This window comes from Canis lupus, chromosome 11, assembly GCF_048164855.1.
Source record: "Canis lupus baileyi chromosome 11, mCanLup2.hap1, whole genome shotgun sequence".
NCBI classification, from domain to species: Eukaryota; Metazoa; Chordata; class Mammalia; order Carnivora; family Canidae; genus Canis; species Canis lupus.
This window is the reverse complement of record NC_132848.1, coordinates 2219931-2246463: the sequence shown is the minus strand read 5'-3', so window position 1 is coordinate 2246463 and position 26533 is coordinate 2219931. Positions and strand designations below refer to the sequence as shown.

Genomic DNA, 26533 nt, shown 5'->3' with positions numbered 1-26533 from the left:
AGATACTTAAGTTTTCTACTTAAAGGTTGATTTAAAAAAAAATTTTTTTTCTGTATGCTAGCTGGTACAGTAATGGGGGGAGGTGCTGCCCCTCAGAAATAGCTAGGGATTTGTAATAATAAATAGTTGCATGAATAGGAATTTCATTAAAGTAAGTTTATTCTTCACCATCTTTTAGAAAAGTCCTCTTGCATATTGAATATTATTAGAGAGAAGTGGCCCATCTTTGTGGATCTGGAGATTTAGTGGGTTTAAGAGTGGTAGTTTGGGAATTGAACTTTTTTTTCTTGTGAGAACTACCTTATTTATTTAATCATCGGGTTCATTCTGTTAACTAAGGAAAAGCTTTATTCTTTTTTTCTCAGCTTGCTGAACTAAAGCAGGAATGTCTTGCTCGTGGTTTGGAGACCAAGGGAATAAAACAAGATCTCATCAACAGGCTCCAGGCATATCTTGAAGAGCATGGTGAGTGTTTTGTAGAGGCAGAGTGATATGAGAGAGGGGATTAATTTTTAGGCTCTGTCATGTGGAAGATTTCTCCTTTTCCTTTAAGCTGTTGGTGATATAAGCTCTTTTTTTAATTAAAAATTTTTTAAAGATTTTATTTATTTATTCATGAGAGACACAGAGAGAGAGGCAGAGACACAGGCAGAGGGAGAAGCAGGCTGCATGCAGGGAACCCGATGTGGGACTCGATCCTGGGACTGGGATCACATCCTGAGCTGAAGGCAGATGCTCAACCACTGAGCCACCCAGGCATCCTGATATAAGCTCTTGATTAACTGTATCAAAACTCTTGATCATCCAAAACAGTGGTTATAATGCAAAGAAATATACTCCTCCCCTTTTTTTTAAGACACTAATTTTATTTCAGTAAATTGTTTAAAAGGAAGTATGCTAAAACAGGTATCATTAGATTGAAAATTGGGAGATTTGAATTCTGCTACCTCTTATGCCAGAAAGTTACTCATAACTTTGAATAGTCACTGTTTAAGTGACTAGGTGTCTGTTCTGATCTATGCAATGAGACAAACGTTTCCATACTTGAAATTGGTAAATCTAAGGAATCTCTGGTTCCTTCTAACTCTGACATTCTGTAATTCCACTTTTTAAAAAATAAACAAAACCAGCTTTATTTAAGGCATATTATCATTCCAGGTTGTACAAGTTCCTGCTAATTTTTATTTATTCCCTTTTATTGCTTTTACCCCAACTCCTGTAAGCAGCTATTCTAATGTGCTTGATATGTATTTTTTGTCTTTGTCCTTGTAAACCATGTAGTGTTGTTTGGAATACAATGTTTTTATGTAATTGGTAGTGAGGCCATAGCCTTACTTTAGTTCTCACTTTTTTTCTCTAAGTACTGTGTTTTTTTTTTTTTGTTTTTTTGTTTTTTTGTTTGTTTTTTAAGATACATTCATATCTGTGTGGCTATGGCTGTGTAGTCACCTAGTCTACTGATTCAAATTCCTGGATAGTGTTCTATCATGTATGGAATCCACTACGTTTTACTTAATTCACCTAGTAACAAACACCTATATTGCCTCCTAGACTACTTCTTTCATATTCTTTTATATTTCTTGGTGAGTGTCTTTCTAGGGTATACACCCAGGAGTGGGATTACCAGTTAATATCTATTCATAAGGTATTCCTGATATGATTAAGCACTGCCAAATTATTTTCCAAAATTGCTCTGTAAATCTACAGTGCCATCATCAGTGCATGAGGGTTCTTGTATCTCCTCCACACACCTAAACTTGGCACTATCCTGTTAAGTGGCTTCATTTTCATTAAACTGTTGGTTCAATTTACATTCCTCTAGTTATTAAAAAGTTTGAACATTTCTTGTGTTCATGGTTTGTAGGGTTTTTCCTTTGCCGTTTTTCTTTTGGGGTTCCCATAATTCACTTGTTAGTTTGCAGACATTTCTTTTATATTCTGGTAGCTGTTCACTGTTGGTCTTAAACACAAATACTCTCTTTGTCATTTGTTTCTTTTCCCATGGTGTCTTAGTTTTGGAAAATCTGCAATTTTTCATATATAACTTTTATTTTTTTATTTTTGGTTTTTTTTTTTTTTAATTTTTATTTATTTATGATAGTCACAGAGAGAGAGAGAGAGAGGCAGAGACATAGGCAGAGGGAGAAGCAGGCTCCATGCACCGGGAGCCCGACGTGGGATTCGATCCCGGGTCTCCAAGATCGCGCCCTGGGCCAAAGGCAGGCGCTAAACCGCTGCGCCATCCAGGGATCCCCATATATAACTTTTACTTCAGTGTTTGGTTTTGTTGTTTTGTTTTGTTAAGATTTATTTATTTATTTATTCACGAGAGACAGAGACATAGGCAGAGGGAGAAGCAGGCTCCATGCAGGGAGCCTGACATGGGACTTGATCCTGGTTCTCCAGGATCATGCCCTGGGCTGAAGGTGGCACTAAACTGCTGGGCCACTGGGGCTACCCTGCAGTGTTTTTTGTTTTTTTGTTTTTTTTTTTTTAGAAATCCCTCCTCACCACTAAATATTAAAGATATTCTCTGTAACATTAATGTTATAGTTTGACCTTATTATGGTTTTTCAGTGCAGCTGGAGTTCAACTTTGTATTAATGTTAGGTAGAGAATAATACGGCTTTATCTTTTCCATGTGGAGCAGATTTTATGAGCATCAGATCTGCCTTCAACTATTGAATTTTATTTTGGGAAAGCAAAATGATTATAATTTTAGCCTAAGTACAGTGATCAAGATGGTTTTTTTTAGCAGGGCTTGACCTGAATATTTTAATATTCTTTAGCTGAAGAGGAGGCAAATGAAGAAGATGTTCTGGGAGATGAAACAGAGGTGAGTTGGAGAGAGTAAGGTTAGTCACTGGCCTGGCAACATGTTGATACCTTGGCCACATTGCTTACCATCAATCATTAGAGGGCTTAAATGCTAACTTGTTAGGGGAGCATAGAGGGGGGAATGAAGGTTCTGAAAAACTGGTTCATTTTTGAGTTCTAATACTCTTATTGTTGGGTACTTACTGTTGGTTTATATTAACCATTATTTCATTTGGTTTTAGGAAGAAGAACCAAAGCCCATAGAACTACCTGTCAAAGAGGAAGAACCTCCTGAGAAAACTGTTGATGTGTAACTATCCCTTTTTTATGATCTGAGTAAGGGCAGATAGTTCTGGGTTTTGGAGGGGTTTAGTCTTTCACTCTCTTTACTTCTTAAACCTTTCCATTGGCTTTTTCATTTTTTATTAGATCATACATTTTCAGAACATGGTCCCAGTGAAGCAAAGTGGTTTGTCTCTGGGTTATGTAATAGATAACTAGGACCAGGAAACTTCAATCTCAGACAGAGTTTAGTTCTAGCCTTTGTTGTAGGACCATAATGGATGATTCTTTTTCTGTATAAACATCTAGATTTTCCTGTGAATAAGGAATTTTGTAAGGGAGGATGGTTCTGAGCAGAGATAATGTCTTTTAGGTAACACTTTATTCTCTCTCCCTTTTTGATTTACAGTGGAAGAAGGGAAGACAAAGTACTAGAGTAGAAAGTGGACCTTATTTAAACTATCCCACAGGGCAGCCCGAGTGGCTCAGCAGTTTGGCACCGCCTTCGGCCCAGGGCCTGATCCTGGAGACCTGGGATCAAGTTCCGCGTCGGGCTCCCTGCATGGAGCCTGCTTCTCCCTCTGCCTCTCTCTCTCTCTCTCTGTGTCTCTCATGAATAAATAAAATCTTAAAAAAAAAAAAAAAAACTATCCCACAGGTTGATCATAAACCTCTTTTTTGAGGGCTGTCAAATCCAGTAATTAATAACCGTTGAATCCTTTTTAACATTTTTGTTCCTCATAGCTGTATTTATGCATTTAATTATAAAAAATGATATATGTGCTTGTGATAAGTCAAATACTATGTAGATAAGTATATAAACCGAAAATTATGTACCTCTTCTCTCTACTCCCATCTGACTTTCCAGAGGTTTTCAATATATTTCTTTAGAATGTTATATGGAGAGTTTGTGTATGTATGCATGTACAGATACATACATACATACACTAGGCATATTGTGGGTTTCTTGATTATTCTCATGTGTTTTTATAGTCATTATATAATAATTGTTTTTTTTTTTTTTAATTTTATTTATTTATTCATGAGAGACACAGAGAGAGGCAGAGACACAGGCAGAGGGAGAAGCAGGCTCCACTCAGGAAGCCCAACATGGGACTTGATCCCGGGTCCCCAGGAGCACACCCCGGGCTGCAGGCGGCACTAAACCGCTGCTCCACTGGGGCTACCTTATAATAATGTTTTTATTAAAATGTTATATACAAGGCAGGATTATTTTTTTTAAGATTTTATTTATTCATCAGAGACAGAGAGAGAGAGAGGCAGAGACACAGGCAGAGGGAGAAGCAGGCTCCACGAAGGGAGCCTGATGTGGGACTTGATCCGGGGACTCCAGGATCACACCCTGGGTGGAAGGCAGGTGCTCAACCGCTGAGCCATCCAGGGATCCCCACAAGGCAGGATTCTAAGTGCTTTGCATGTATTCCCATTTAGTCCTCACATCAACCGTATGAAATGGTGTAATTATCTTTCTAAGTGGTAGGTCTCTTTTTTTAGCTTGCTATTGTGGGAAATGGCAAGTATATATACAAGTTATGAGAACAGTATAATAGACCTGTATGTACTGCTCACCCAGATTTAGTAGTTATCAACATAGAACCTTATTCTTCTAGCAGCTAATAGTACTCCATTCTATTGATGAACAGTAATTTCAAACCAGTCTCCTGTTGATGGACATTTAGGTAATTCATAATAGCAAAAAATGCAGTGCTGCGTGTCTTTAAGCAGCTATATTTATACTTATGCAAGTGTGTCCATGCGATAAATTCCCTGCAGTGGATTTGCTGCATCACAGGGGATATACATTTAATGTTTCATTAGATTTTATCTAATAATACTGCTTTTGGTGGGAGGAAAGGGGCAGAAGGAAAGAGAGAATCTTAAGCAGGCTCCATGCCCAGCACAGAGCCTGATGTGGGGGTTGATTTCACAGCTCTGAGATGATGACCTGAGCTGAAATCCAAATCAAGATTTAGATGCTTAACTGACCAAGCTACCCAGGCACCCCTAATAATATTGCTTTTTAAAGCCATCTAGTTATCTTCCATCATAGGAGGTTTACGTTTAGATATAATGCCTTAAGGAAATGGCTTATAGAATACATTTAAAGTAGCAATGTTTTGGGGAACATCTGGAGGAAGAAGGAAGATAAGGTGAATACAATGATAATTGGTTTTTGTAGGTTAACAATGAAGTTTGAAAATTCGTAGAAGTTCATTATTCTTAGAATATGTGAGATGTGTAATTCTCTTATTCAGAGCATTTGATTTTATTAATGAATTTCTAAACAAGGAAATTGAAAGTGTGTATTAGCAGGGGTGATTTTGCTCTTTAGAGTGATGGTAGTGGTTAGACTGCAGTATGTTCAGAAAAGTTCTGGGTCCCTGTAGTTTGGAGAATGTCTTGTGACTGGTTAGGATAGAAATTTCTCCGTAAAGAGAATACGTTTCCCATGAGTTCCAGAATGTGATGTGTATTTAATTGCTTGAGCTTAATTGTACCTAAAGTATCTGAAACAAAGCAGAAAGAAGCACCCTATTTTGAGGTTCCCTTTCTGCCATGAGGTATACTGCAGTGATTGTGCTTCAAGATAGGAATGTGAAGAAAGTTATTAGCTGGGGGTTGGTGGAGAAGACTGTTCTCTTAATGGCATTGGACTTCAAGTAAAACTTTAAAATTCAGTGTCCCGTTCTGTCTGAACGAGAGAGGTTTTGGGACATGTGGATGACCAGGAAATGGTAAGAATTCAGGAATTTCTTTAAAGTAAGAATATTGAGGACTAACTTAGGTACTTTGAATGTTCATTAGGAGATTCTCCTTCCTCTTTGGCTTGAGGTTCTCCAGAAATATGTTACTATTTCTAGTTTGATACCCCCAACCCCCACTACCCCAAACCAGGGCAGTTAAGTACTGTAGGATGCAGTTATGGTCAGCAGGGGGCACCCATTACTTGTCTGTCAGTCCAAGAACCTCCAACAAAAGGATGGAGAGAGTAAGTTCCTGTTCAGAATTGCTTCCTCTGAAAATGCCATTAAACCATTACTACCTTTCAGGGCATCAAATGGGGAAAGTGTCCGGGATATTGGAACAAAGGCTGCCCATGTCTCTAAATGAGGGACCTTAATGAGACTGGTTATGACCCACAGTTTTATGGGAGTTGTTTGGTGGATGGTTAATGCCCTTCCATTTATCCTGGGTACTTCCGAACTTTGTCTCCCGCCCCAGTGGTCCCCCCTCTTTTGTTTTCTCTTAAACCTTTTGACTAGTAACTTAGCCATGTTTTCCTAATTCAAACTCCCCTTAGTCTTTTTTCTTCCCACTCCCTTTGGCATTTTTATTTGTCTCACTTTGACTGTTCCAGCTGGAGCTACAGTCCCCGTGGGAGAAATAAGGGATTTGTAAAAGAAGGAAACCAGAGCTTGTAGAGCACTCGTTAATTGTCGTTGTGATGAAAATTGAGAGCTGCCATTTAAATGAGGGTTAGAGGAATAGTCATTAGTCCAGAAGTAAATTTAAAGTTCCTGAAAGTAAAAGAAATGGTTTCTAATGTCCTTTGAGTGTTTCCTTTCAGCCCAATATATTTAACCAGACTTTTTTCCTAATTCCTTTTTTATACTTTTGTAAAGTAGCTTTGTCTGCTATTTGAACTCTTAAATAGATGGCAGTTCGATGAACTGAAGTTCTAATGAGCTTCATATTTTTTTTGAATTAAGGGGTGATGGAGAGAAATGAGACAGAGGACAAGATTCAGATGAATTCTTATATATTCTAAAGTTTTGGGTTAGAATATCAAGTTTCCTCATTTTAAAAAATTTCTTTCTTCTTTTCCAGGGCAACAGAGAAGAAAGTGGTAAAAATTACATCTGAGATACCACAGACTGAGGTAGGTGTTTTGCTCCCTAGTAGAAGAGCAGTCTCTATGTATCTTTCTTATTTTATTTTTTTAAGATTTTTAACTTATTTATTTATTCATGATAGACATGGGGGGGGGAGGGCAGAGACACAGGCAGAGGGAGAAGCAGGCTCCATGCAGGGAGCCTGATGCGGGACTCGATCCCGGGTCTCCAGGATCACGCCCTGGGCCAAAGGCAGGCGCTAAACCGCTGAGCCACCCAGGGATCCCTATCTTTCTGTTTCTTACCTTTTATTCTACCTTTATAATCACTGAAAAACTGACTCATAAATAGAAAATCAGTATTGACAGATTTTGGTATTGATATATTTTTCTACTGTCAGCACTTGAGAAAATATTTGGGCTGGCATAGTCACTTTTGAAGCCCTAGTCTTTTCATATTTAGTACCTAGGCCTTAGTGGTAACTCTAAGATGTTTACAAACTAGATTAGAGTTTGGTAGGATTATCCATTGGAAGAGATGAAAAGTAATTAGGAGGATGTCACTACTTGATAGCTGGTAAGACTAAAATTTCTCTGGATTTTGTGTCAAGATCTCTGAAACTGGGCTCCAGTTGAGATCTCTGGGTTTTTTGTACCTTTAAAGTAGAGATGACATAGGACAATGCTGCCTCATTTCTAACTGAAAGAGTACCACTACTGTTGGAACCAAGCTGTTCCTTTGATCCCTTTTCAAAGGTCAACCAAACACAGCTTTTGTCTTCTTGGCTTCGTGCAGAATGTGGGTTTTATTTTATTCCTTTCCTTTTGTTTTTGAGGCCATAAGTGTAATAATAGTCTTTTGTGTTTGTTTTCTGGAAAGGGCAGTTGAGTTAAACCCTGAATGGATAAAACCTGATATCCTCTAGGATTGTTGGTGCTCTCAGTTTAGACCTTATGAAATATACTCCTGATGTTCTAAAGATACACACTTCTAAACACCACAAAACCAGAAATTAATTTTTCTCTTCCCTTTTTTTTTTTTAATTTTTATTTATTTATGATAGTCACAGAGAGAGAGAGAGAGAGGCAGAGACACAGGCAGAGGGAGAAGCAGGCTCCATGCACCAGGAGCCCGATGTGGGATTCGATCCCGGGTCTCCAGGATCGCGCCCTAGGCCAAAGGCAGGCGCTAAACTGCTGCGCCACCCAGGGATCCCATCTCTTCCCTTCTTTTGTCTTTTTATCACCTAGAGAATGCAGAAGAGAGCTGAACGATTCAATGTACCTGTGAGCTTGGAGAGTAAGAAAGCTGCCCGGGCAGCAAGGTGAGTGTCCAGCCTTTTGGATCTGAGACAGTGATAGTATGATGGGAGAGGGGCATGATCCTAGGTTTTAAATATAATTGTTGATTTTAAGTAAAATAGAAACTTTGCTGATAAATACTCATTTGGCTCTGTTCAGAACTTCTTTGCTGATTTGGATGGGTCTCATCAAGCAGGATTTTTTAATAGGTAAAAGGCAGGAAAACACTGTTACTCTCAATTTTGATAAGGTTTCCTTTTAGCTTCTTCTCTGGTCTCTCTGTGAGAAAAAGTAAACTGAACCTCTTTCATGGGGTTGTTAGAATTAGCTAATGATTGCAAGGCTTGAGATCACAAGCAAGAAGTGCCATATGTACACTTGACATGGAGACAGACAACCAGGAGTGTGAATAGCTTCCTAAAATTTAGCATGTGTTTTTTTCCTACAGATTTGGGATATCTTCAGTTTCATCAAAAGGTAAGAAGAGACTCTTCTAAGAAAGTTCTCTTTATATTTTTACTTTCCTGTCAAAACATATTTCAATTCTTCAAATGAAGCTAAACTTGTTAGCTTGAGAAGACTTGAAGTGCTTATAACATTCACCTTTTTGCTTTAGGTAAAACCATACTTAAGCCTTGCTGGGCAATTTAGAGAAGGTGCTGAAGTATGAGAGAATAGGAGGAAATGTGAACATTTGTTTTTCTTTTTCTTGGACATCTTTAGAGAAGTTTTTAGTACCTTGTCTACTTATTCTGGTGTCTCAAATTGGTATGTAATTGTGTTCCTGTCTCGTGTTATACTGCCTACTGTAAGAGGTGAAACAGAAAAGAGAGTATCTTTTACCTCAACAGTCTTGTAATTCCTTCTAGGAATTTACAAAGAAATAATGTTGGATATGCTTAAAGACTTAGGTAGCCATAAGGATTATCACAGCATTATGTTTAGTGATCTGTAACTAGCAACAATGTAATATGTAATAGGGAATTTGTTAAGTGTTCACCATAGTGTAGTAGAAGACTATACAGTTGTTAAAATGATACTGAAGAATATTTGTCAGAAAAATACTAAGTGAAAACAGGTATAAAACTGTATTGTAGTGTGTATTTCCCTTTTAGTAATAGAAGTGCATGTATGGATAGAAAAAAAGGTTTGGGGAGTGCCTGACTAGCTTAGTTGGTGGAGCGTGGACTTTTGATCTCATGGTTGTATGTTTGAGCCCCATGCGTGGTGTGGAGTTTAAAAATTAAAATAAAATAAAAAAAGTTGAGGGGTGCCTGGCTGGCTCTGTCAGTAGAGTATGAGACTCTTGCGCTTGGGGTTCTGAGTTCAAACCCTGGCTTGGCCCTGGATCCTACTTTAAAAAAAAAAAAAAAAAAGTTTGGAGGAATATGTATAAATTGTTAATACTTATTGTCTCTGGTTGGTGGAATTTTGAGTGACTTCTTTTTGCTTTTCTCTGTTTTTAAAATTTCTGCAATGAGTGTATGTATCTTATAAATCAGGAAGAAAGTTACTTTTAAAAAGAACATAGTCCAGTTTTAGAGACATAAATTTATTTTTATTTTATTTTTTTAAAGATTTTATTTATTTATTCATAAGAGACAGAGAGGAGAGAAGCAGAGACATAGGCAGACGGAGAAGCAGGCCTCATGCAGGAAGCCCGATGCAGGACTCGATCCTGGGACTCCAGAATTACACCCTGAGTCAAAGGCAGATGCTCAACCGCTGAGCCCCCTAGGCATCCCAGAGACATAAATTTTAAATGTAATCTCTTAATCTAATTTAGTCTTCCGAGTGATGTCAGTTTGAACTGTCAGTGTTAAAATGTCCTCAAGAAAAAGAAAATGTCCTCCAAAGATCTAGCATTTTGCTGTGTTCCTTTGTCCAGTTGTGATATATTTTTTTAACAGCTTTATTAAGATATAACTCATATTCCCTATAGTTCATCCATTTATTTATTTATTTATTTTTATGTTTTTTAAAAAAATTTATTTATGTATTTTTTTAACAGCTTTATTAAGATATAACTCATATTCCCTATAGTTCATCCATTTATTTATTTATTTTTTTTTATGTTTTTTAAAAAAATTTATTTATGATAGTCACAGAGAGAGAGAGAGAGAGGCAGAGACATAGGCAGAGGGAGAAGCAGGCTCCATGCACCAGGAGCCCGATGTGGGATTCGATCCCGGGTCTCCAGGATCGCGCCCTGGGCCAAAGGCAGGCGCCAAACTGCTGCGCCACCTAGGGATCCCAGTTCATCCATTTAAAGTATATAATTCAATGGTTTTTTAAAAGTGCATTCACAGGGTTCTGCAACCATCATCACAGTCTAATTTTAGGACATTCATCACCCCAAAAAGAAACTCTGTACCCATTAGCAGTTGTTTCCCATTCCTTCTGCCACCCAGTCCAAACAGCCACTCATTTTTTTCTATGCATAAAGATTTGCCTTCATAAAAATGGACTTATACAATTTGTAGTTTTTTTGTGTTTGGCTTCTTAGCATAATGTCAGGATTTGTCCATGTTGTAGGATACATTAGTACTTCATTTCTTTTTAATATTGTATAAAATTTCGGGCAGCCCAGTGGTTCAGTGGTTTCGCGCCGCCTTTGGCCCAGAGCGTGATCCTGGAGACCCGGGGTCGAATCCCGTGTCGGGCTCCCTGCATGGAGCCTGCTTCTCCCTCTGCCTGTGTCTCTGCCTCTCTCTCTCTCTGTGTCTCTCATGAATAAATAAAATCTTTTAAAAAAATATTGTATAAAATTTCATTGTTTGAGTGTACCACATTTTATCTATCCATTCATTCGCTCATGGACATTTGGGTTGTTTTCACTTTTTGGCTACTAGAGATAATACTGCTATGAACATTTATTTACAAGTTTTGGTGCAGATGTGTGTTTTCATTTCTCTTGGGTGTACACCCATGAGTGAGATTACTGGATCATATGGTAAACTATCTGGCTTTTTGAGGAACTGCCAAATTGTTTTCCAAAGAGGCTGTACATTTTATGTTCCCATCAGCAGTAAATGCAGACACGATTTCTAGATGCAGTGTTTGTCTTTTTTTCCCCTTATCATAAGATAAAGAGTATTTGTCCTTTATGATTTTAAAAAATGTTAAATAAAACTTATTTCCTTCTTTAGGTTTGTCATCTGATGCCAAGCCTATGGTAAGAATTTTTTTTTTAATTCCTTGAGACACAAATCTTAACTCTGGTTTTAAAGTTAGAAACAACTCCCCAGATCAGAGGAATCTCTGAGATCATAGGAGTTTGGTGACTGTTTTCAATACAGTGTTTTATGTCCTGAATAAAATGGATTGTTTGACTACTAAGAGGTCAGGAAAATTGCCACATCTTCCAAGTAATTGCAGACATCTTCCTTTTTATCATTCTTGAAAAAAATGAATAGATTTTGTTAGCTAGCAGACATCCATATAATTCTTTGTTTTATGGTACTGTAATTTTAGGCCTTGTCTAATGGCTCTGGAAAATGTCTAATTCTTAGTTACCACAAGCAAATCTGTGGAAGCAGCTTGAGTTCTGTTGGTAGATATTGGTATTTTTCAACACTAGCTATTAAATATAAAATCATAGACTAAAGACTGGTAGGATAAGATGCATTCTGGACCATTATGACTAGGTGACATCTTCAGAAAATGGAAACAGATGCTGTGGGTGAAATATGTTTGACTTTATGAAATCCTGCCCTTGGAGTTACAGTGCAGTATCAGAAATGAAGCTGAAATGTTGTAGGAGTAGCAATAGTAGTAGTAATGAAAATGTCCCAGATATCCATATGATAGTTGTTTTTGTATATTAGGGCTTCCAAGAAAAAGGAAGAAAATTGAGTTGGGTACTAGCTGTAGATTTGTCTTCTGAAGAAAGAAGAGTTATGAACTACTGATGGGGCTATGTATAGGAATTAATGATTTTTGGACTGTGAATAATGGACTTATTTGGAGGTGATTATTTAGATAATTGTTTGCTTTTTCAAGCAGTGTTTGGCCCACTCTGATCTTAAACCTTCTTTAGGCTTTTGCCACCTTTGATGAACAAAGGAAGGTGGGCTGAATCATTAACAGCATTCCAGAAGAGGTCTTTTAATAAGTAGTGGCATGAGTGAGCGTGCTTAGTTTCATGATTTAGCACGTAGGGTATCTTTGATTTTTTTTTTTTTTTTTAATGTGGGCATTCTTTTTTTTTTTTTTTTTTAATTTATTTTTTATTGGTGTTCAATTTACTAACATACAGAATAACCCCCAGTGCCCGTCACCCATTCATTCCCACCCCCCGGGTATCTTTGATATTGTAGGCTTATTTGAACTCTTAGCTTTGGACTATAATTCTGCCTTTTGTATTTTTTTTTAATATGTTTTCCCCCCTATGTTTTTATAGGTTAACCTGGATAAACTAAAGGAAAGAGCTCAAAGATTTGGGTTGAATGTTTCTTCAATCTCCAGAAAGGTAAAGTACTGTTTTTGCCACCTTAGAGCAACTTAGGGGCTACATGGGCTGGAAATGACTACCTAAGAATATAGCTGGCTTTTCATATTCAGCATTTGATGTCATGAAGTCCTTTGACTATCACTTTGTCTCATTGATTACGGATTACATTACAGGAATTATTTCACATAGCGAATTGGGTTTTTTTTCCTGCAGATTGTTTTCATAGCTTCCGCCCAGACTGTTACAACATGGTCAGTATTTCTCTTAGTTAAGATGTTGAATTCATTGATGTTAAAAATTTACTACATCTGCTTTAACTTCTGATCCAGTCATCATGGAAACAGGAGACAACAATCCTGTCTTAGGCTCAAAGGTACCCAGAAACAAAATTTAAAGGTTCCCTGGAACAAAAACAAGAAACTTATTTCATTCTTTCTGCCCCTCTGCTAACTGATGCTGTTGAGTTTATTAAACAAGGTGACACCATGTTATGTAGAGTGATAATTCTATAGGGCATTGTTGTGTTTAGAGTTTTTCCAGGCACGTTGGAAAAAAGGCTGAGGCTTCTCTTGTTTGCCTGGAGCAGGTAGTCTCTTAATCTATGTTCTGTGAGCATGAAAGCATGTTTCTTGGTTGTTGAAGAGGCGGGGGAGGTGGGGGCAGGATTGAGGGAAGACTATTTCAAACCAGAAGAAGTATCAAAAAAAAGTCATTGGGGGGCAGCCCCGGTGGCTCAGCGGTTTTAGCGCTGCCTGCAGCCAAGGGTGTGATCCTGGAGACTTGGGATCGAGTCCCACATCAGGCTTCCTGCGTGGAGCCTGCTTCTCCCTCTGCCTGTGTCTCTGCCTCTCTCTCCTCTCTGTGTATTCTCATGAATAAATAAATACAATTTAAAAAAAAATAAGCCTATCATTCTTAAAAAAAAAAAGTCATTGGGGTGCTTGGCTGACTCAGTTGGAAGAGCATGTGACTCTTGATTTTGGGGTCATGAGTTCGAGTCCCATGTTGGGTGTAGAGATTATGTACGTAAATAAACTTTTTTTAAAAATTATTTTTTTTATAAAGAATTTATTCATGAGAGAGAGAGAAAGAGTGAGAAAGGCAGGTGATACAGAGGGAGAAGTAGGCTCCCCGAGGAGCAAGGAGCCTGATACAGGATGACAACCTGAGCTGGTTAAGGCAGATGACGCTTAACCGACTGAACCACCCAGGTGCCCAGAAAAGTTCGTATTTCCCACTGAGTAGGGAAGCATTTAGGTGTCTGGAAATCCATTGGAAAACACTGTCCTGATTGTGGTTGTTAACATTTTTGCTTAGAAAAACTGAGCAGTAGGGAAGCCTGGGTGGCTCTGATTGAATATCTACCTTTGGCTCAGGTCGTGATCCCAGGGTCCTAGGATTGAGTCCCGCATCAGGCTCTCTGTGGAGATCCTGCTTCTTCTGCCTGTGTCTCTGCCTCTCTCTCTCTCTCTCTGTGTGTCTCATGAATAAATAAATAAAATCCTAAAAACAAACAAACCTGAGCACTAAAAACTAAATATTTGGGATCCCTGGGTGGCGCAGCGGTTTGGCGCCTGCCTTTGGCCCAGGGTGCGATCCTGGAGACCCGGGATCGAGGCCCACGTCGGGCTCCCGGTGCATGGAGCCTGCTTCTCCCTCTGCCTGTGTCTCTGCCTCTCTCTCTCTCTCTCACTGTGTGCCTATCATAAATAAATAAAAATTAAAAAAAAATATTTATGCCCCAGTGGGACTTCTAACCTTACATGCAACTGTGCTCCATTTTCCTTCCCTTTAGGTAACATTTTTTATGTTTACCAGAAGCATAATATTAGGTCTTTGTGCCCTGCTTGATGCTGAGACTATATAGGTGTTCAGTAAGAATATTTGCTGGTTTGTATGAAGTTTTAAATTCAGGAGTTGAGAGTTGAAGGAGTATGTGATTCTTAAACTACATGCAGCTTAATTGGGAAGGATCACTATAAACCAAGTCATTTCTGTTTTGCTAGATGGCCAAGGAGAAGGGTGCTTGGATCTGTGGCCCCAGTTCTCATCTGTCTCCTCTTGTATATGAAGATTAGGTGTCCAAGAATCTCAGCAGTAACTTTACTGTAGAGAATTGTATGTATTCCATCAAAATTAACAAAATTGAACATCATATTTCCAACTATATAGCTCATATGGACACTTCTTGAGACGAATTTTTCCCTCACTTAATACTGCCTACCTGAGTTATTTTCATAGTCTTTCATTACAGGGATATTAGCCTTTTCAGTTCACTTCCTTAGACCCTCTATATTTGACTTGTTTTCATTTTTAGTCCATAGGAAGCTAAGTAAAACATGAAGAGATATATTTATTAGTTTTGTGACTTTGAGCAAATTACTAAACTTTGGTCCTCATCTATAAAACTGAAGTAATACCTAACACTGTGAGAAGAGTAAGTAATTATATATGAAATGATCTAACATTAACCCTTTTACCCTTCTTAGTTTAGTTCTGTTGGCCACCTGACTTTATGACTTTGAGTCAATTAACTTCCGTGTTTTAGTTGATCATTGATAAGATTTCATTTCTAGTTTTAAATCTCTGAAGGGTTGGAGTGCCTGGCTGGCTCAGGGGGTGGAGTGTGACTCTTGATCTTGGGAGTTGTGAGTTCCAGCCCCATGCTAGGTATAGATTACTAAAAATAAAAAAATAAACTTAAAAAAATATCTCAAGGGTTGTAATCTGGTAATGGTAATTGGTAGAACTGACTATACGAGCTGTGTTTTCAGATAATATCCATTGTCTTACCTATGTTCTAGAGTAGTGCTTCTCAAATTCTGTAGCAAAAGACTAGTTTTTAAAAATTTATTGGGGCGCCTCGCTGGCTCAGTTGATATAGCATGCAACTCCTGATCTCAGGGTTGTGAGTGATTTCAAGTCCCACATTAGGCAGAGAGCTTACTTTAAAAAAATTTTTTTTCAAATTCATTGCAGAGTGATACTTTTGTAAAGTACAATAAAAATGTCACATCAGGGACACTGGGATGGCTCAGTGGTTGAGGGTCAGCCTTTGGCTCAGGTCATGATCCCGGGGTCCTGGGATTGAGCCATACGTCGGATTCCCCACAGTGAGTCTGCCTCTCCCTCTGCCTGTGTCTCTGCCTCTCTCCCTGTCTCTCTCATGAATAAATAAATAAAATCTTTAAAAAAAAAACCACAGCAGTGTTAAATTACTCTGGAAGTTTCCAAACACTGTCAATTTCCAGTTATTGCAGATTGATAAACATTTTGGAGATCAGCACCAGGAGGCTGATCACATTTTGAATAGCACTGTACTGGTGTGTATGTGTGATTTCTTCCAGGGACCTCTTTATTGGAGACTTGAAACTTTTGAGATACCATCTTTGAGTATAGATTCCATTTATATTGATCATAAATCCTGATTTTCAGAATCATCCTAATTTCATCAGTTTGCTGTACTTTGCCCCATAAACCATTAAAATGTCCAGAAGTGCTGATGTTTTGCTGTCTACCACTGTCCAATAGAACTTTCTGTGATTTTGGAAATACTCTATAGAATATTGTTGCATTGAATAAACCTATGTTGTCTGATGCAGTAGTGATTAACCACATGTCATTATTGATTACTTGAAACATAGCTAGTGTAAACTGAAGTTTTTAATGAAACTTATTTATTTATTTTAATTTTATTTATTTATTCATGAGAGACACAGGCAGAGGAAGAAGCAGGCTCCATGCAGGAAGCCCGCTGTGGGACTTGATCCCGGGACTCCAGGATCACGCCCTGAGCCAAAGACAGGGGCTAAACTGCTGAGCCACCCAGGGATCCCCTTTAATGAAATTTAAATAGCTGCATGTATATTGGACAATTCAAGCCTAGCTTATGTCTCTTACACAGTTTTTGTACCTGAAGTAGCATAGAAATCCTTTATCTGACCACATATTTGGACCACTGTTTCTGTAGCCCAGAATTTTTTTAGTGCTTATAGTGTGTAAGCAATTTCAGAATGAATGTGGAAGGAGAGAAATTAGAGGAAAGGGGGTAGGAAGAGATAAGAAAAGGAAGTACCTCCTTTTTTTTTTTGTAAAGTAACTTTTCCCCCAGAACTTGGTTGACCTAGATCCAAATCCTGAAATTGCAACTGGCTACTTTCTCAGTGAGAGCTGCTTGGTTCAGAATCTGTGTTTAACTGTTCTCTATCACCAGAAATGATTTGCTACCTAGTATTTGATTGGCCAAGGTTAGTAACATGATTAAATTTGTATTTATGGAACAGCCAGATCAGTATACTGTGTCCATCTCATCTTGGGTTCCAGTGTTGCCTCCTTCTGTATAATTTGGTCAGCTATCTTTAAGTTTTACAATTATTTTATTTTTTTTGTGTAAATTTTTTTTTTTTTTTTTTTTTATGATAGTCACACACAGAGAGAGAGAGAGGCAGAGACATAGGCAGAGGGAGAAGCAGGCTCCATGCACCGGGAGCCTGACGTGGGATTCGATCCCGGGTCTCCAGGATCGCGCCCTGGGCCAAAGGCAGGCGCTAAACCGCTGCACCACCCAGGGATCCCTACAATTATTTCAAAGATTGATTTATTTATTCATGAGGGGGACACAGAGAGAAAAGAGGCAGAATCATAGGCAGAACGAGAAGCAGGCTCTTCGCAGGAGCTGGATGCGGGACTTGATCCTGGACTCCGGGATCACGCCCTGGGCTGAAGGCAGACGCCCAACCACTGAGCCATCCAGGCATTCCGTGTTATAATTCTCTACGCACAGATCTCTTTCAGTTAGATAAAATTCAAATACTAGAGGTTAGCAGATAATGTAGAGATTTCTTTTCTTCATCCTAGTAGCCTGAAAAGGGCAACCAGAAATCCCCCTCCTGTCATGGTCGTTGCATGAAGTTTGTATTTGCTTGGTCTGGCTTAATAAGACCCAGATTTCTTACTGATGTCTCTTCGGCAGACTAGTGTATATATGATAAAGAGAAAATATGTGAGAGGAAGTGGGCCATGGATCAGCAGTGTTTATGACTGATTTTTGTTGTTGTTGTTGTTGTTGTTGTTAAAATCTGGTCATCTTTTCTTTGTATTTTATATTTACATCTTGCGCATATTACCAATTTGAGGTTACCAAATCGCTGCTATTCTTCTAGGCTGACTTTTGCATGACTGCTCATATATTTCAGCTTCCAACTCCAGTATGTACTATACATGTTTGGCAGTCCACAGAAACTTAAAGAAATCTGGCGTGTCGTCGTCCCCCCCCTCCCCCCCCCCGGCAATCATCTTCCTCCTTTCCCCCTGCCCAAGAAAGGCCTGTCCGTTCATGTTTCCAACTCAAGTCTCAGTGAATAGAATCCTGTTGGTTTAGGATAATGGGAAGTGACAAGGCAAAGAATGGCACTGGCATTTATAGACATTTTTTACACAAGAGGCTGTAAATTGTCCCCTCCAACTCTTTGGACTATTTGAGGATAGAATGGCATGCCTTTTCTCATATAAGCCTCATGGTGGCTATGGGCTGAGAAACCTCCCACCCCCTCAAACAAAACAAAACCCAGATAAGTAACCTCCGCTTGGTTGGTTCTGATTGATCACCAGCTAGGTTTTCAGTCTTGTGCTTAACTGGTTGTTTTTGTTGTTGTTGTTGTTGTTGTTGTTTGTTTTTCCTCCTCTCTCTGTCAGTTTTCCATGCCTCCCAAGAGAAGTAGTGTTTGGGTTAGTCCTGTTGGTGAAGGACAGGACTTGGCTTGGCACATAAGAAACTTATCTTTGGGGATAAGTTTATTCTCATGAATAAATAAATAAAATCTTAAAAAAAAAAAAAAAGAATACAGCTCAGTTAATAGATGAAGGTCATAGGATATTGTTTATAAAAACTAAGTCTAGGCTTAGAGTTATGGTGTAAACTGATAGAGCTAATTTGGATTTTTCAAAAGATTTTTATTTATTTATTCATGAGAGACACAGAGCGAGAGAGAGACAGAGACACAGGCAGAGAGAGAAGCAGGCTCCATGCAGGGAGCCTGATGTAGGACTCAATCCTGGGACTCCAGGATCACGCCCTGGGCCGAAGACAGGTGCTCAGCCACTGAGCCACTCAGGCATCCCATCTAATTTGGATTGTTTTTGTTTTCATGTTTCCCTCCCAAACATTAGCATTTGGGAAAAATGAAACTTGATGCTTTAGGAAGTTATAGGACATCCAGCTAGGTAAGTATTAAAAACCAAATGAAACAAAACCCAAGCCCAGGCACTAAGCAGAAAACTGGTATTTGGTGTATACTCTACTCCCTCCCTGAGAATGTGAGGGGCATATGATACTGCTTCTTGGTTCTTCATTAGTAGTAGAAAATATAGGCATCTTTTATCCCTATTAACCTTCCCTACTTCTCTATTGGGCTATTACTGCAAAAATTGTTGTGTGGCTATAAAGATTAGTATCATGAACCTATCATATAATTCTATTTTTTTGCTCACCAGTGCTTGGGGATGAACCACTTCAGAGTTAGAGAGATACTGGACTTTCCTTGTTTTTGAGGATCTTGTCATTGAAATCCATTGAGATATTGAAGAAGCTGGGGCAGTCAATTCCAAGCACAGGAAAGCACCAGTGTCTCCTACAAGCAGATTTCACTGTGGCTAACTGATAGTGGGCTGGTCTCCACCCACTGTCTTCTGGAAGGCCTATTTGGTTCTTTTTTTTTTTTTTTTTTTTTTTTTAAATATTTTATTTATTTATTCATGATAGTCACAGAGAGAGAGAGAGAGGCAGAGACACAGGCAGAGGGAGAAGCAGGCTCCATGCACCGGGAGCCCGACGTGGGATTCGATCCCAGGTCTCCAGGATCGCGCCCTGGGCCAAAGGCAGGCGCCAAACCGCTGCGCCACCCAGGGATCCCCTATTTGGTTCTATCTATATTCTCTTCCACCATCTGAAATAAATGAAGAAATGTTTATTCTTCCCCTTGAGCAGTGGGTTTTAGTATAAAAGGATGTGGAGAGAAGGAAATTCACACTGTGGTTTTGGAAGTTGGTCACCAACTTTCTCAGAGGGTCTATAATTGTTAGAGTTTAGGTATGTGTATACAAACCTTTTCCAAAAGACGACCTGTGGGGCCATGCATAGAACATTGCCAACATGGTACTATAAGAACCTGAAAAACCATAAACTTTGGTGAGGAGTTTGCTAGAATATTTTTTAAAGAGGTAGTGGTAAAAGATTTAGATCCCAAGATAAGTTGGAGAAGTAGCCTACTAAGTGGGTTTGGGTTCTTTTTCATCCAAAATATACTCAATTAGTAGTACCTAGACCAAGTACTGCCACTTAATTCTCTATTGTCCTTTCCGTGGGGCCCCATGAGACCAAGAGAAATGCAGATAGTAGGATTGTAGAGGGAGAAAACTTCACTTTGGGTCTTCTTAGGCATTTCATTGAGTATTTCATTGAGCAAGGGCTTTGGGGGGGAATACACTCCCTTTATTCTAGATTGTCCTTTTTCCCAAAAATACTTATTCTACTTGAAAATTATATTCTTTTAACTTATATTAACCAGTAAGAAAAGATGGTAAGAATGGGATGTGTGTGTGTGTGAGTGAGAAAGAGAGAGAGAGAGAGAATAGTGGATAGAGATAGCAGTTGAGAGTGTCAGGATGAATTTCAGGAAGAGCCAAGATGCAAACCCATATAGGTTTCAGCATTTCTTGGAGCATTTGGGGGCCCAACTGAAATTTAACCAGTCCTTTAAATCATCTTCTAATTAATAATAATTTGAAAATTAATATTTGGCTTTTTTTCCCTACCTTCTCTCCTCTAAGATAAAAACTGTTTTTCTACATGCCCATTGGAACAAACCTTAAGGGAGTGGTGAAGGAGCTGTTTAAAGAGGAAACAATAGGGAAAAAACTCTCTGACCTCAGTTTATCCCCTCATCTGGTTCTTCATTTGTCCCTGCTGAGGAACAGAACTTGTCTTTTGTCTGTAACACAAATACATCTTCACCTCCCTCCCTACCCACTCCCCCCCCACCACCCGCTCTTCTCACTCCCTTCTATTATAGTTCCAATCAATGATGTCATTATGTGTGCCATTCAACTGCTGTTGAGCCACTTGGCTATAGGAATTTGGAAGAGCAAAGAGGCAGAATGGAATTTTTCTCTGTTCTGCCCAGGGCTCTTGAAAATGTATTCTAATTTTAACTTGAGAAATAGGAGTCAGGTTTTTCTTTGCCCAATTTCTTATTCTACCCTCCCACTCTATGTCCTAACCCTTAAACATAGTTTTTACCTAGCTCTGTATGAAGAAAAAATTGGATAAGAAATATTAGGAATATAAGAGGAAAAGCTTTAAAAATTTTGTGGAAGCAAGCTGAAAGTTTTGATGCTTTGTCAGCATTTATGGCTGATGTTTTACCCTGTTTACTATAAGTTGGGTCTTTGAGGAGTTTCTTTCTTTCTTTCTTTTTTTTTTTTTTTTTTTGTGGCAAAATATTTTATTGCTGCCACTTTTGAGGAGTTTCTAATAGAGGGTTATACTTCCCTAGGGTACATGGTTGAGAACACCAAGGATCTTGCACCTTTTCATTTTATTTTTTTTACGGCTTTATACATTGAATTTGAACCCAAAGAACTAGAGGTAAGAAAGTTTGTAGTAAGGAAAAAATGCACACTCTTTTCTATCTCCCCTGCTCGATACCCCACCCCCACTTATGTCTTTGCATTCTTCTTCTAACATGTCAGAATTGATGACTTTGATAAAAAACAAGTTTTATGTCTCTCTGTGGCCCTCCTGTTGTCTTTTCCCCAGGAGTAAATACAGCCTGGAAAAGGAAGGAAAGGAGTCTGTTTTACTTTTACATACATTTCATTGTTTTTGCTCAGCCAAGTTCTTGAGGTGGGATCAATTCTCTGAGTGTCGGTTTGTTTGTTTGTTTGTTTGTTTATTGAGTGTCAGTTTAAAAAAAATAAAAGTTCTACTTATGGTACATAAGGTAATAATTTTTAAAATTAAGTTGTTAAGTATATTATATCAGATTGTATATCTAGCTGTATGTCTAATTTAGGGGCAACCGGTAACTGGCCTGGCTTTTCTAATCCGAGCAGTATCTGTCTGATTGCTCTCAGATACTCTCCCTACCTGTGGTGAAATGCAAGCCCACTTTCTGAATCCCAAGTCTGTCCATCCTTCAGTATTTGTACAGGAGAAAAAAGTATGGGGTGTTTTTTGTTTTGGTTGAGGGGTTTTTTTTGGTGTCTGTGTGTATTGCTAGTTTCTTTGTGGGGGGGTAGGAAGTTTTGGTGTTCAAAGACTCTTCATGATCTGAAAGCTATAACATAAGGATGTTTAAGATGTATTTTAATTATTGAGAGGCTAATAATTATTGGGTAATAGTGTTCTTTGGGCTGACATTGATAAGGAGAGGTAACATTTTATTTTTGAAAATATAGGTCAGTTCAAGTAAAGTTTGATAATAACAAAACAGTTCATTTTCCTACATATTCACTATTAATATCAAAGTTCCTTTTTATGCCTAATAGCCGAAGCAGGTCAGATAAAATCCTGTAGTATTTTGGAGATAGGGATCGGGATGAGGCAGGGCATCAGACTGGGAGCTATTTTATAGGGGGACATTTGGTGGTAATGTTTGCAAACTACCAAAGGCCTTGTTTTGTTATATTAAGTTTTTAAAAAATTTTTTAATCTCTAAAAAAAATAAACAATAAAAAAATAAGTAATCTCTACCCCCTAACCTGGGGCTCAAACTTACAACCCCGAGATCAAGAGTCACCTGCTTTACTGACTGAGCCAGCCAGGCACCGCGAAAAGCCCTGTTGTTACTAAGATCTGAGGCATCTTGTTAAGATCTAGAAAATATTAACTCCTTTCCTCTCCTCCCATTTATTTATTTATTTATTTATTTACTTACTTACTTACTTACTTACTTATTATAGTCACACAAAGAGAGAGAGAGAGGCAGAGACACAGGCAAAGGGAGAAGCAGGCTCCATGCACCGGGAGCCCGACATGGGACTCGATCCCGGGTCTCCAGGATCGCGCCCTGGGCCAAAGGCAGGCGCCAAACCGCTGCGCCACCCAGGGATCCCTCCTCCCTTTCTTTTGTTACTCTTTTCTCACATTTTTAAAATACTATTTAACCAAATATTACCTTCTCATCCCAAGAGCAGATTCTTAGGACAAAAATAGAAATGTATTTTCAGGGTGTTCTACACTTGAAATTCATATCAAATACTGAATCTTTAAATCCTTAGCAGTGAAGATGTGTTACTGAGAAAGATACTATGCTTGAAGTGCTTGCTGTCTTTTTTATATATATATTATTTATTTATTTATGAGTAGTGGGAGGGGCAGAAGCAGAGAGAGGGAAAGGGAATAGAGGAGCAGACTCCCTGCTGAGCCAGGAGTCTGTTGTGGGCTCCATCCTTAGGATCATGAACTGAGCTGAAGGCAGATGCTTAACCGACTGAGCCACCCATGTGCCCCATCTGTCCTGATTTTAAAAGTATTTATTGGGTAAGGAGTTCATTGAGGTATAGAGCAGACAAGGCAGTTTTCACTATCATGTTCATGCTTAGGTATGAGGTAGTAAGGAAGGGCAACTGGAAGTGGAGAAAGCTATAAGATGAGAGAGGCCTTAGTGATGGACCTCTTTAAGTGCTCTAAGTGAATGAGCAAAACACATAAGCCCTAAGACAAATCCTGTCTGTTCTCTGCTTTGTTGATATTTCCCCTTGTACTTCTCTTTTGCAGGTTAAGGAAATACCTTTGTATGCTTGAACCTTGTTTCCTCTGTCTTTCCTCCACATACCTGAAGTCTTCTCTGATCTTGTTTTGGCATGTTTTTCCTGTATTGAACTCCTTTGTAAGAAGAGTCTCTCTGTTCCTCTACTTGAGTTCTATGAAGGCAACAAGACAGGTGTGCTCCTTAGAGCCAGCTGTGATTTCTTCATAACTTTGTTTTCCCCTTCACAACCTTGTAGCTGAGATACCCTGTTTGTAGGAAGCATAAACGTTTTTGGAAGGCCTCTAATGCTTTTGAAGGAAAACCCGAGTGGAGTAGCAACCTTGCTTGGACTTGGTGAGATTTTTTTTTTCCCAGGCTTTCTTAAATTATTTTTTTTATTATTATTTTTTTAATTTATTCATAGAGACACAGAGGGAGAGAGGGGCAGAGGAACAGGCAGAGGGAGAAGCAGGCTCCATGCAGGGAGCCCGATGTGGGACTTAATCCAGGGTCCCCAGGATCACACCCCAGGCTGCAGGCGGCACTAAACCTCTGCGCCACTGGGGCTGCCCTCCAGGCTTTCTTAAAGCCATTTACAGTTATTCCCAACTATAGCTGCACATAAGGGTCACCAGGGGACCATTTGTTTGTTTGTTTATAAAAAGATTTTATTTATTCATGAGAGAGAAGCAGAGACACAGGCAGAGGGAGAAGCAGGTTTCATGCCTGATGTGGGGCTCAATCCCTGGACTCCAGGATCACGTCCTGAATCGGAGGCAGATGCTCAACCCCTGAGCCACCAGGCTTCCCCACCAAGGGACATTTTAAAAATACATTTTCCTAAGCTCTTTTTGAGATTCAGATTTATTAGATTGGGGTAAAACCAGAAATCTTTATTTTAAAATAATTAGAAGTGGGGCAACACATGGCTGGCTCAGTTGGTAGATCATGACACTTGGGTCTTGACTTCGAGCCCCAAGTTGGGCATAGAGCTTACATTAAAAAAATTTTTTTTTCAGGGATCCCTGGGTGGCGCAGCGGTTTAGCGCCTGCCTTTGGCCCAGGGCGCGATCCTGAAGACCCAGGATCGAATCCCACGTCGGGCTCCCGCTGCATGGAGCCTGCTTCTCCCTCTGCCTGTGTCTCTGCCTCTCTCTCTCTCTGTGACTATCATAATAAATTAAAAAAAAAAAAAAAAAAAAAAAAATTTTTTTTTCATACATACACACACACACACACACACACATTTTCTAGGTGAAAATCTACTTTCCTGGTGCTCATTCTAATTTCTGGATGCACAGGTAACTGTCATCCCCCATTCCCTCTATTTGGTTAAGACAGCATTTACCTCCCTCAAAGTTTTAGCTTCCCTCTACTGAGTTCTTGACATTGCTGCCAGGCTCTGCATCGCTTATCCTTAAAAGCAGCAGCTTCCTGGCTTTTAAGGGAGGGAGGTGGGGACTTTTAATAGAAACTTGGTTTCCGGGGGTCTCAAGTGTGAAGCCTTCATTTCCTCCACCTGCCTTGCTTTGTCCTACAATCAGCTAGAGCAAGACCGAGACGACCTCCTCTGGGGTTGGAGAGGAGTGGGGGTGGGGGAAGAAGTTTGTTTTGGAGAAAGAGAAAAAAGTGATGGGAGCTAGTGACTCAGAAGAGTGTTTGGTTCTGAGCTGACTGTGTTCTGGGGCTTCAAATCCTATAAAGATAGGAGGAGATACAGTTCCTGGTGGTCTCTAAATCTTGTGTAGCTTTAAAGTTCCTGCTGTACCCTATTGGTCCTAGAAAGTTGATTCTGATCTCACAGTTGACAATTTTTTGAGAGTAGAGAATATGGTTGTTTTGGGAGCTGTATTTTTTTGTTACGTGTGTGGGTGTTGTTAGTGTCTCTTTACTATGTGTGTGCTAAAATGGCATACCTTTTGCTACTCCAGCCCCTCACCTTTGTCTTGCTAGTTAGTTAGGTTCTGTGCATTCGTTTTTAGGACCACCTTATGTTCTGTGGTCTGGCTGGCATAAAGGCTCAGGAATAAACATACTCAGATGATTTTCAAAAACTGGGGCAGGGAGGTGACAGCTGTGTGTTTAAGCATTGCAGTGTTTCTGAGAGAAAAACCATCAGTTGCTGTCATTCACCCTGAGAGTATGAAATTGGAAGCCCACTTACCCTGGAGTGTTTCATAACCTTTCCCTCTTGGAAGTCAAGGCCATGTCATTATTAATCAACCATCGCCTGAAAGCTCCCAGCCTCTGCTTTTCATCCTGCTATCAGTCATTTGAGAGTCCGGAAAAGTGACCATAAAGCTCGCTCCTTTGTTTTTTGACTCACTCTTACCTTACATTCCCTTGGAAAATCAGACTGGTCTAAGAAATATTAACATCTTCACATGATAATTCTTTAGATTGGAATTTCTTCTTCTCACACATGGTGTAAGGAGGGATGATGAGTAAGTGAGGTATTGTACTGACCAGGAAAAATATCTGGCTTGGTTAATTCTTTTGATCTCCTCTGATAGTGTGGATATGTCCTATTTAATTTCAGTACACATTCTTGCTTTGGGCTTTGGGAAGTGCATCCTTAAATAAGCCTGGGTTACATTTGGGTCATTATGTTGCTTCTCTCTCTCTCTCTTTTTAAGATTTTATTTTTTAAAGATTGACTTAACTTTAAAGAACATGAACAGGAGGGGAGAGGGAGAGAGAATCTCAAGCAGACTCTGCCCTCAGCACAGAACTGATGTAAGGCTGGATCTCACAACTACTGAGATTGCAGCCTGAGCCGAAACTGAGTCGGTTGCCTAACTGACTGCACCACCCAGTGGCCCATAAGATTTTATTTTTTTTAAGTAATCTGTACACCCAGAGTGAGGCTCAAACTAATAACCCCAAGATCAAGAGTTGTATGCTCTACCAAATGAGCCAGCCAGGCACCCCTCTCCTAGTTTCTTTTTATAATCCAGAGTGGCACTGGTAATAAGTCTGAAGAAGGTGTATGCTTTCAGTACATAGCCCATGTAGTGCTAATTAAATCAAAGTGGACTCTTTGGCAGAGCAAATAACCCTGGCACACTAAGCTTG

The 26533-nt window shown here is 39.3% G+C and overlaps 1 protein-coding gene and 1 long non-coding RNA gene across 4 annotated transcripts in view; one reads left to right on the top strand and one right to left on the bottom strand.

Moving 5' to 3' along the window:
* The window catches only part of SARNP (SAP domain containing ribonucleoprotein), a 50148-nt gene that overhangs the window by 12086 nt on the left and 11529 nt on the right, over window positions 1-26533 (top strand). Inside the window, exons 2-9 of the mRNA XM_072842750.1 lie at window positions 366-465; window positions 2790-2836; window positions 3060-3127; window positions 6949-7000; window positions 8204-8277; window positions 8703-8731; window positions 11404-11429; window positions 12657-12725. Of these exons, the coding sequence (XP_072698851.1) occupies window positions 366-465; window positions 2790-2836; window positions 3060-3127; window positions 6949-7000; window positions 8204-8277; window positions 8703-8731; window positions 11404-11429; window positions 12657-12725 (465 nt within the window). The remainder of the gene's footprint in view (window positions 1-365; window positions 466-2789; window positions 2837-3059; window positions 3128-6948; window positions 7001-8203; window positions 8278-8702; window positions 8732-11403; window positions 11430-12656; window positions 12726-26533) is intronic.
* LOC140642360 (uncharacterized) lies at window positions 17295-20754 on the bottom strand. Of its 3 annotated transcripts, XR_012038824.1 has the most exons (4): window positions 20632-20754; window positions 19811-19873; window positions 19197-19336; window positions 18012-18441 (listed from the first exon to the last, which is right to left on the bottom strand). It is a non-coding gene; the product is annotated as an uncharacterized lncRNA (long non-coding RNA). The 3 variants fall into 3 exon arrangements; XR_012038825.1 differs by lacking the exons at window positions 19811-19873; window positions 20632-20754 and adding an exon at window positions 17295-17568 and having other exon boundaries at window positions 18287-18441; window positions 19197-19409; XR_012038823.1 differs by lacking the exons at window positions 19811-19873; window positions 20632-20754 and adding an exon at window positions 17296-17494 and having other exon boundaries at window positions 18287-18441; window positions 19197-19409.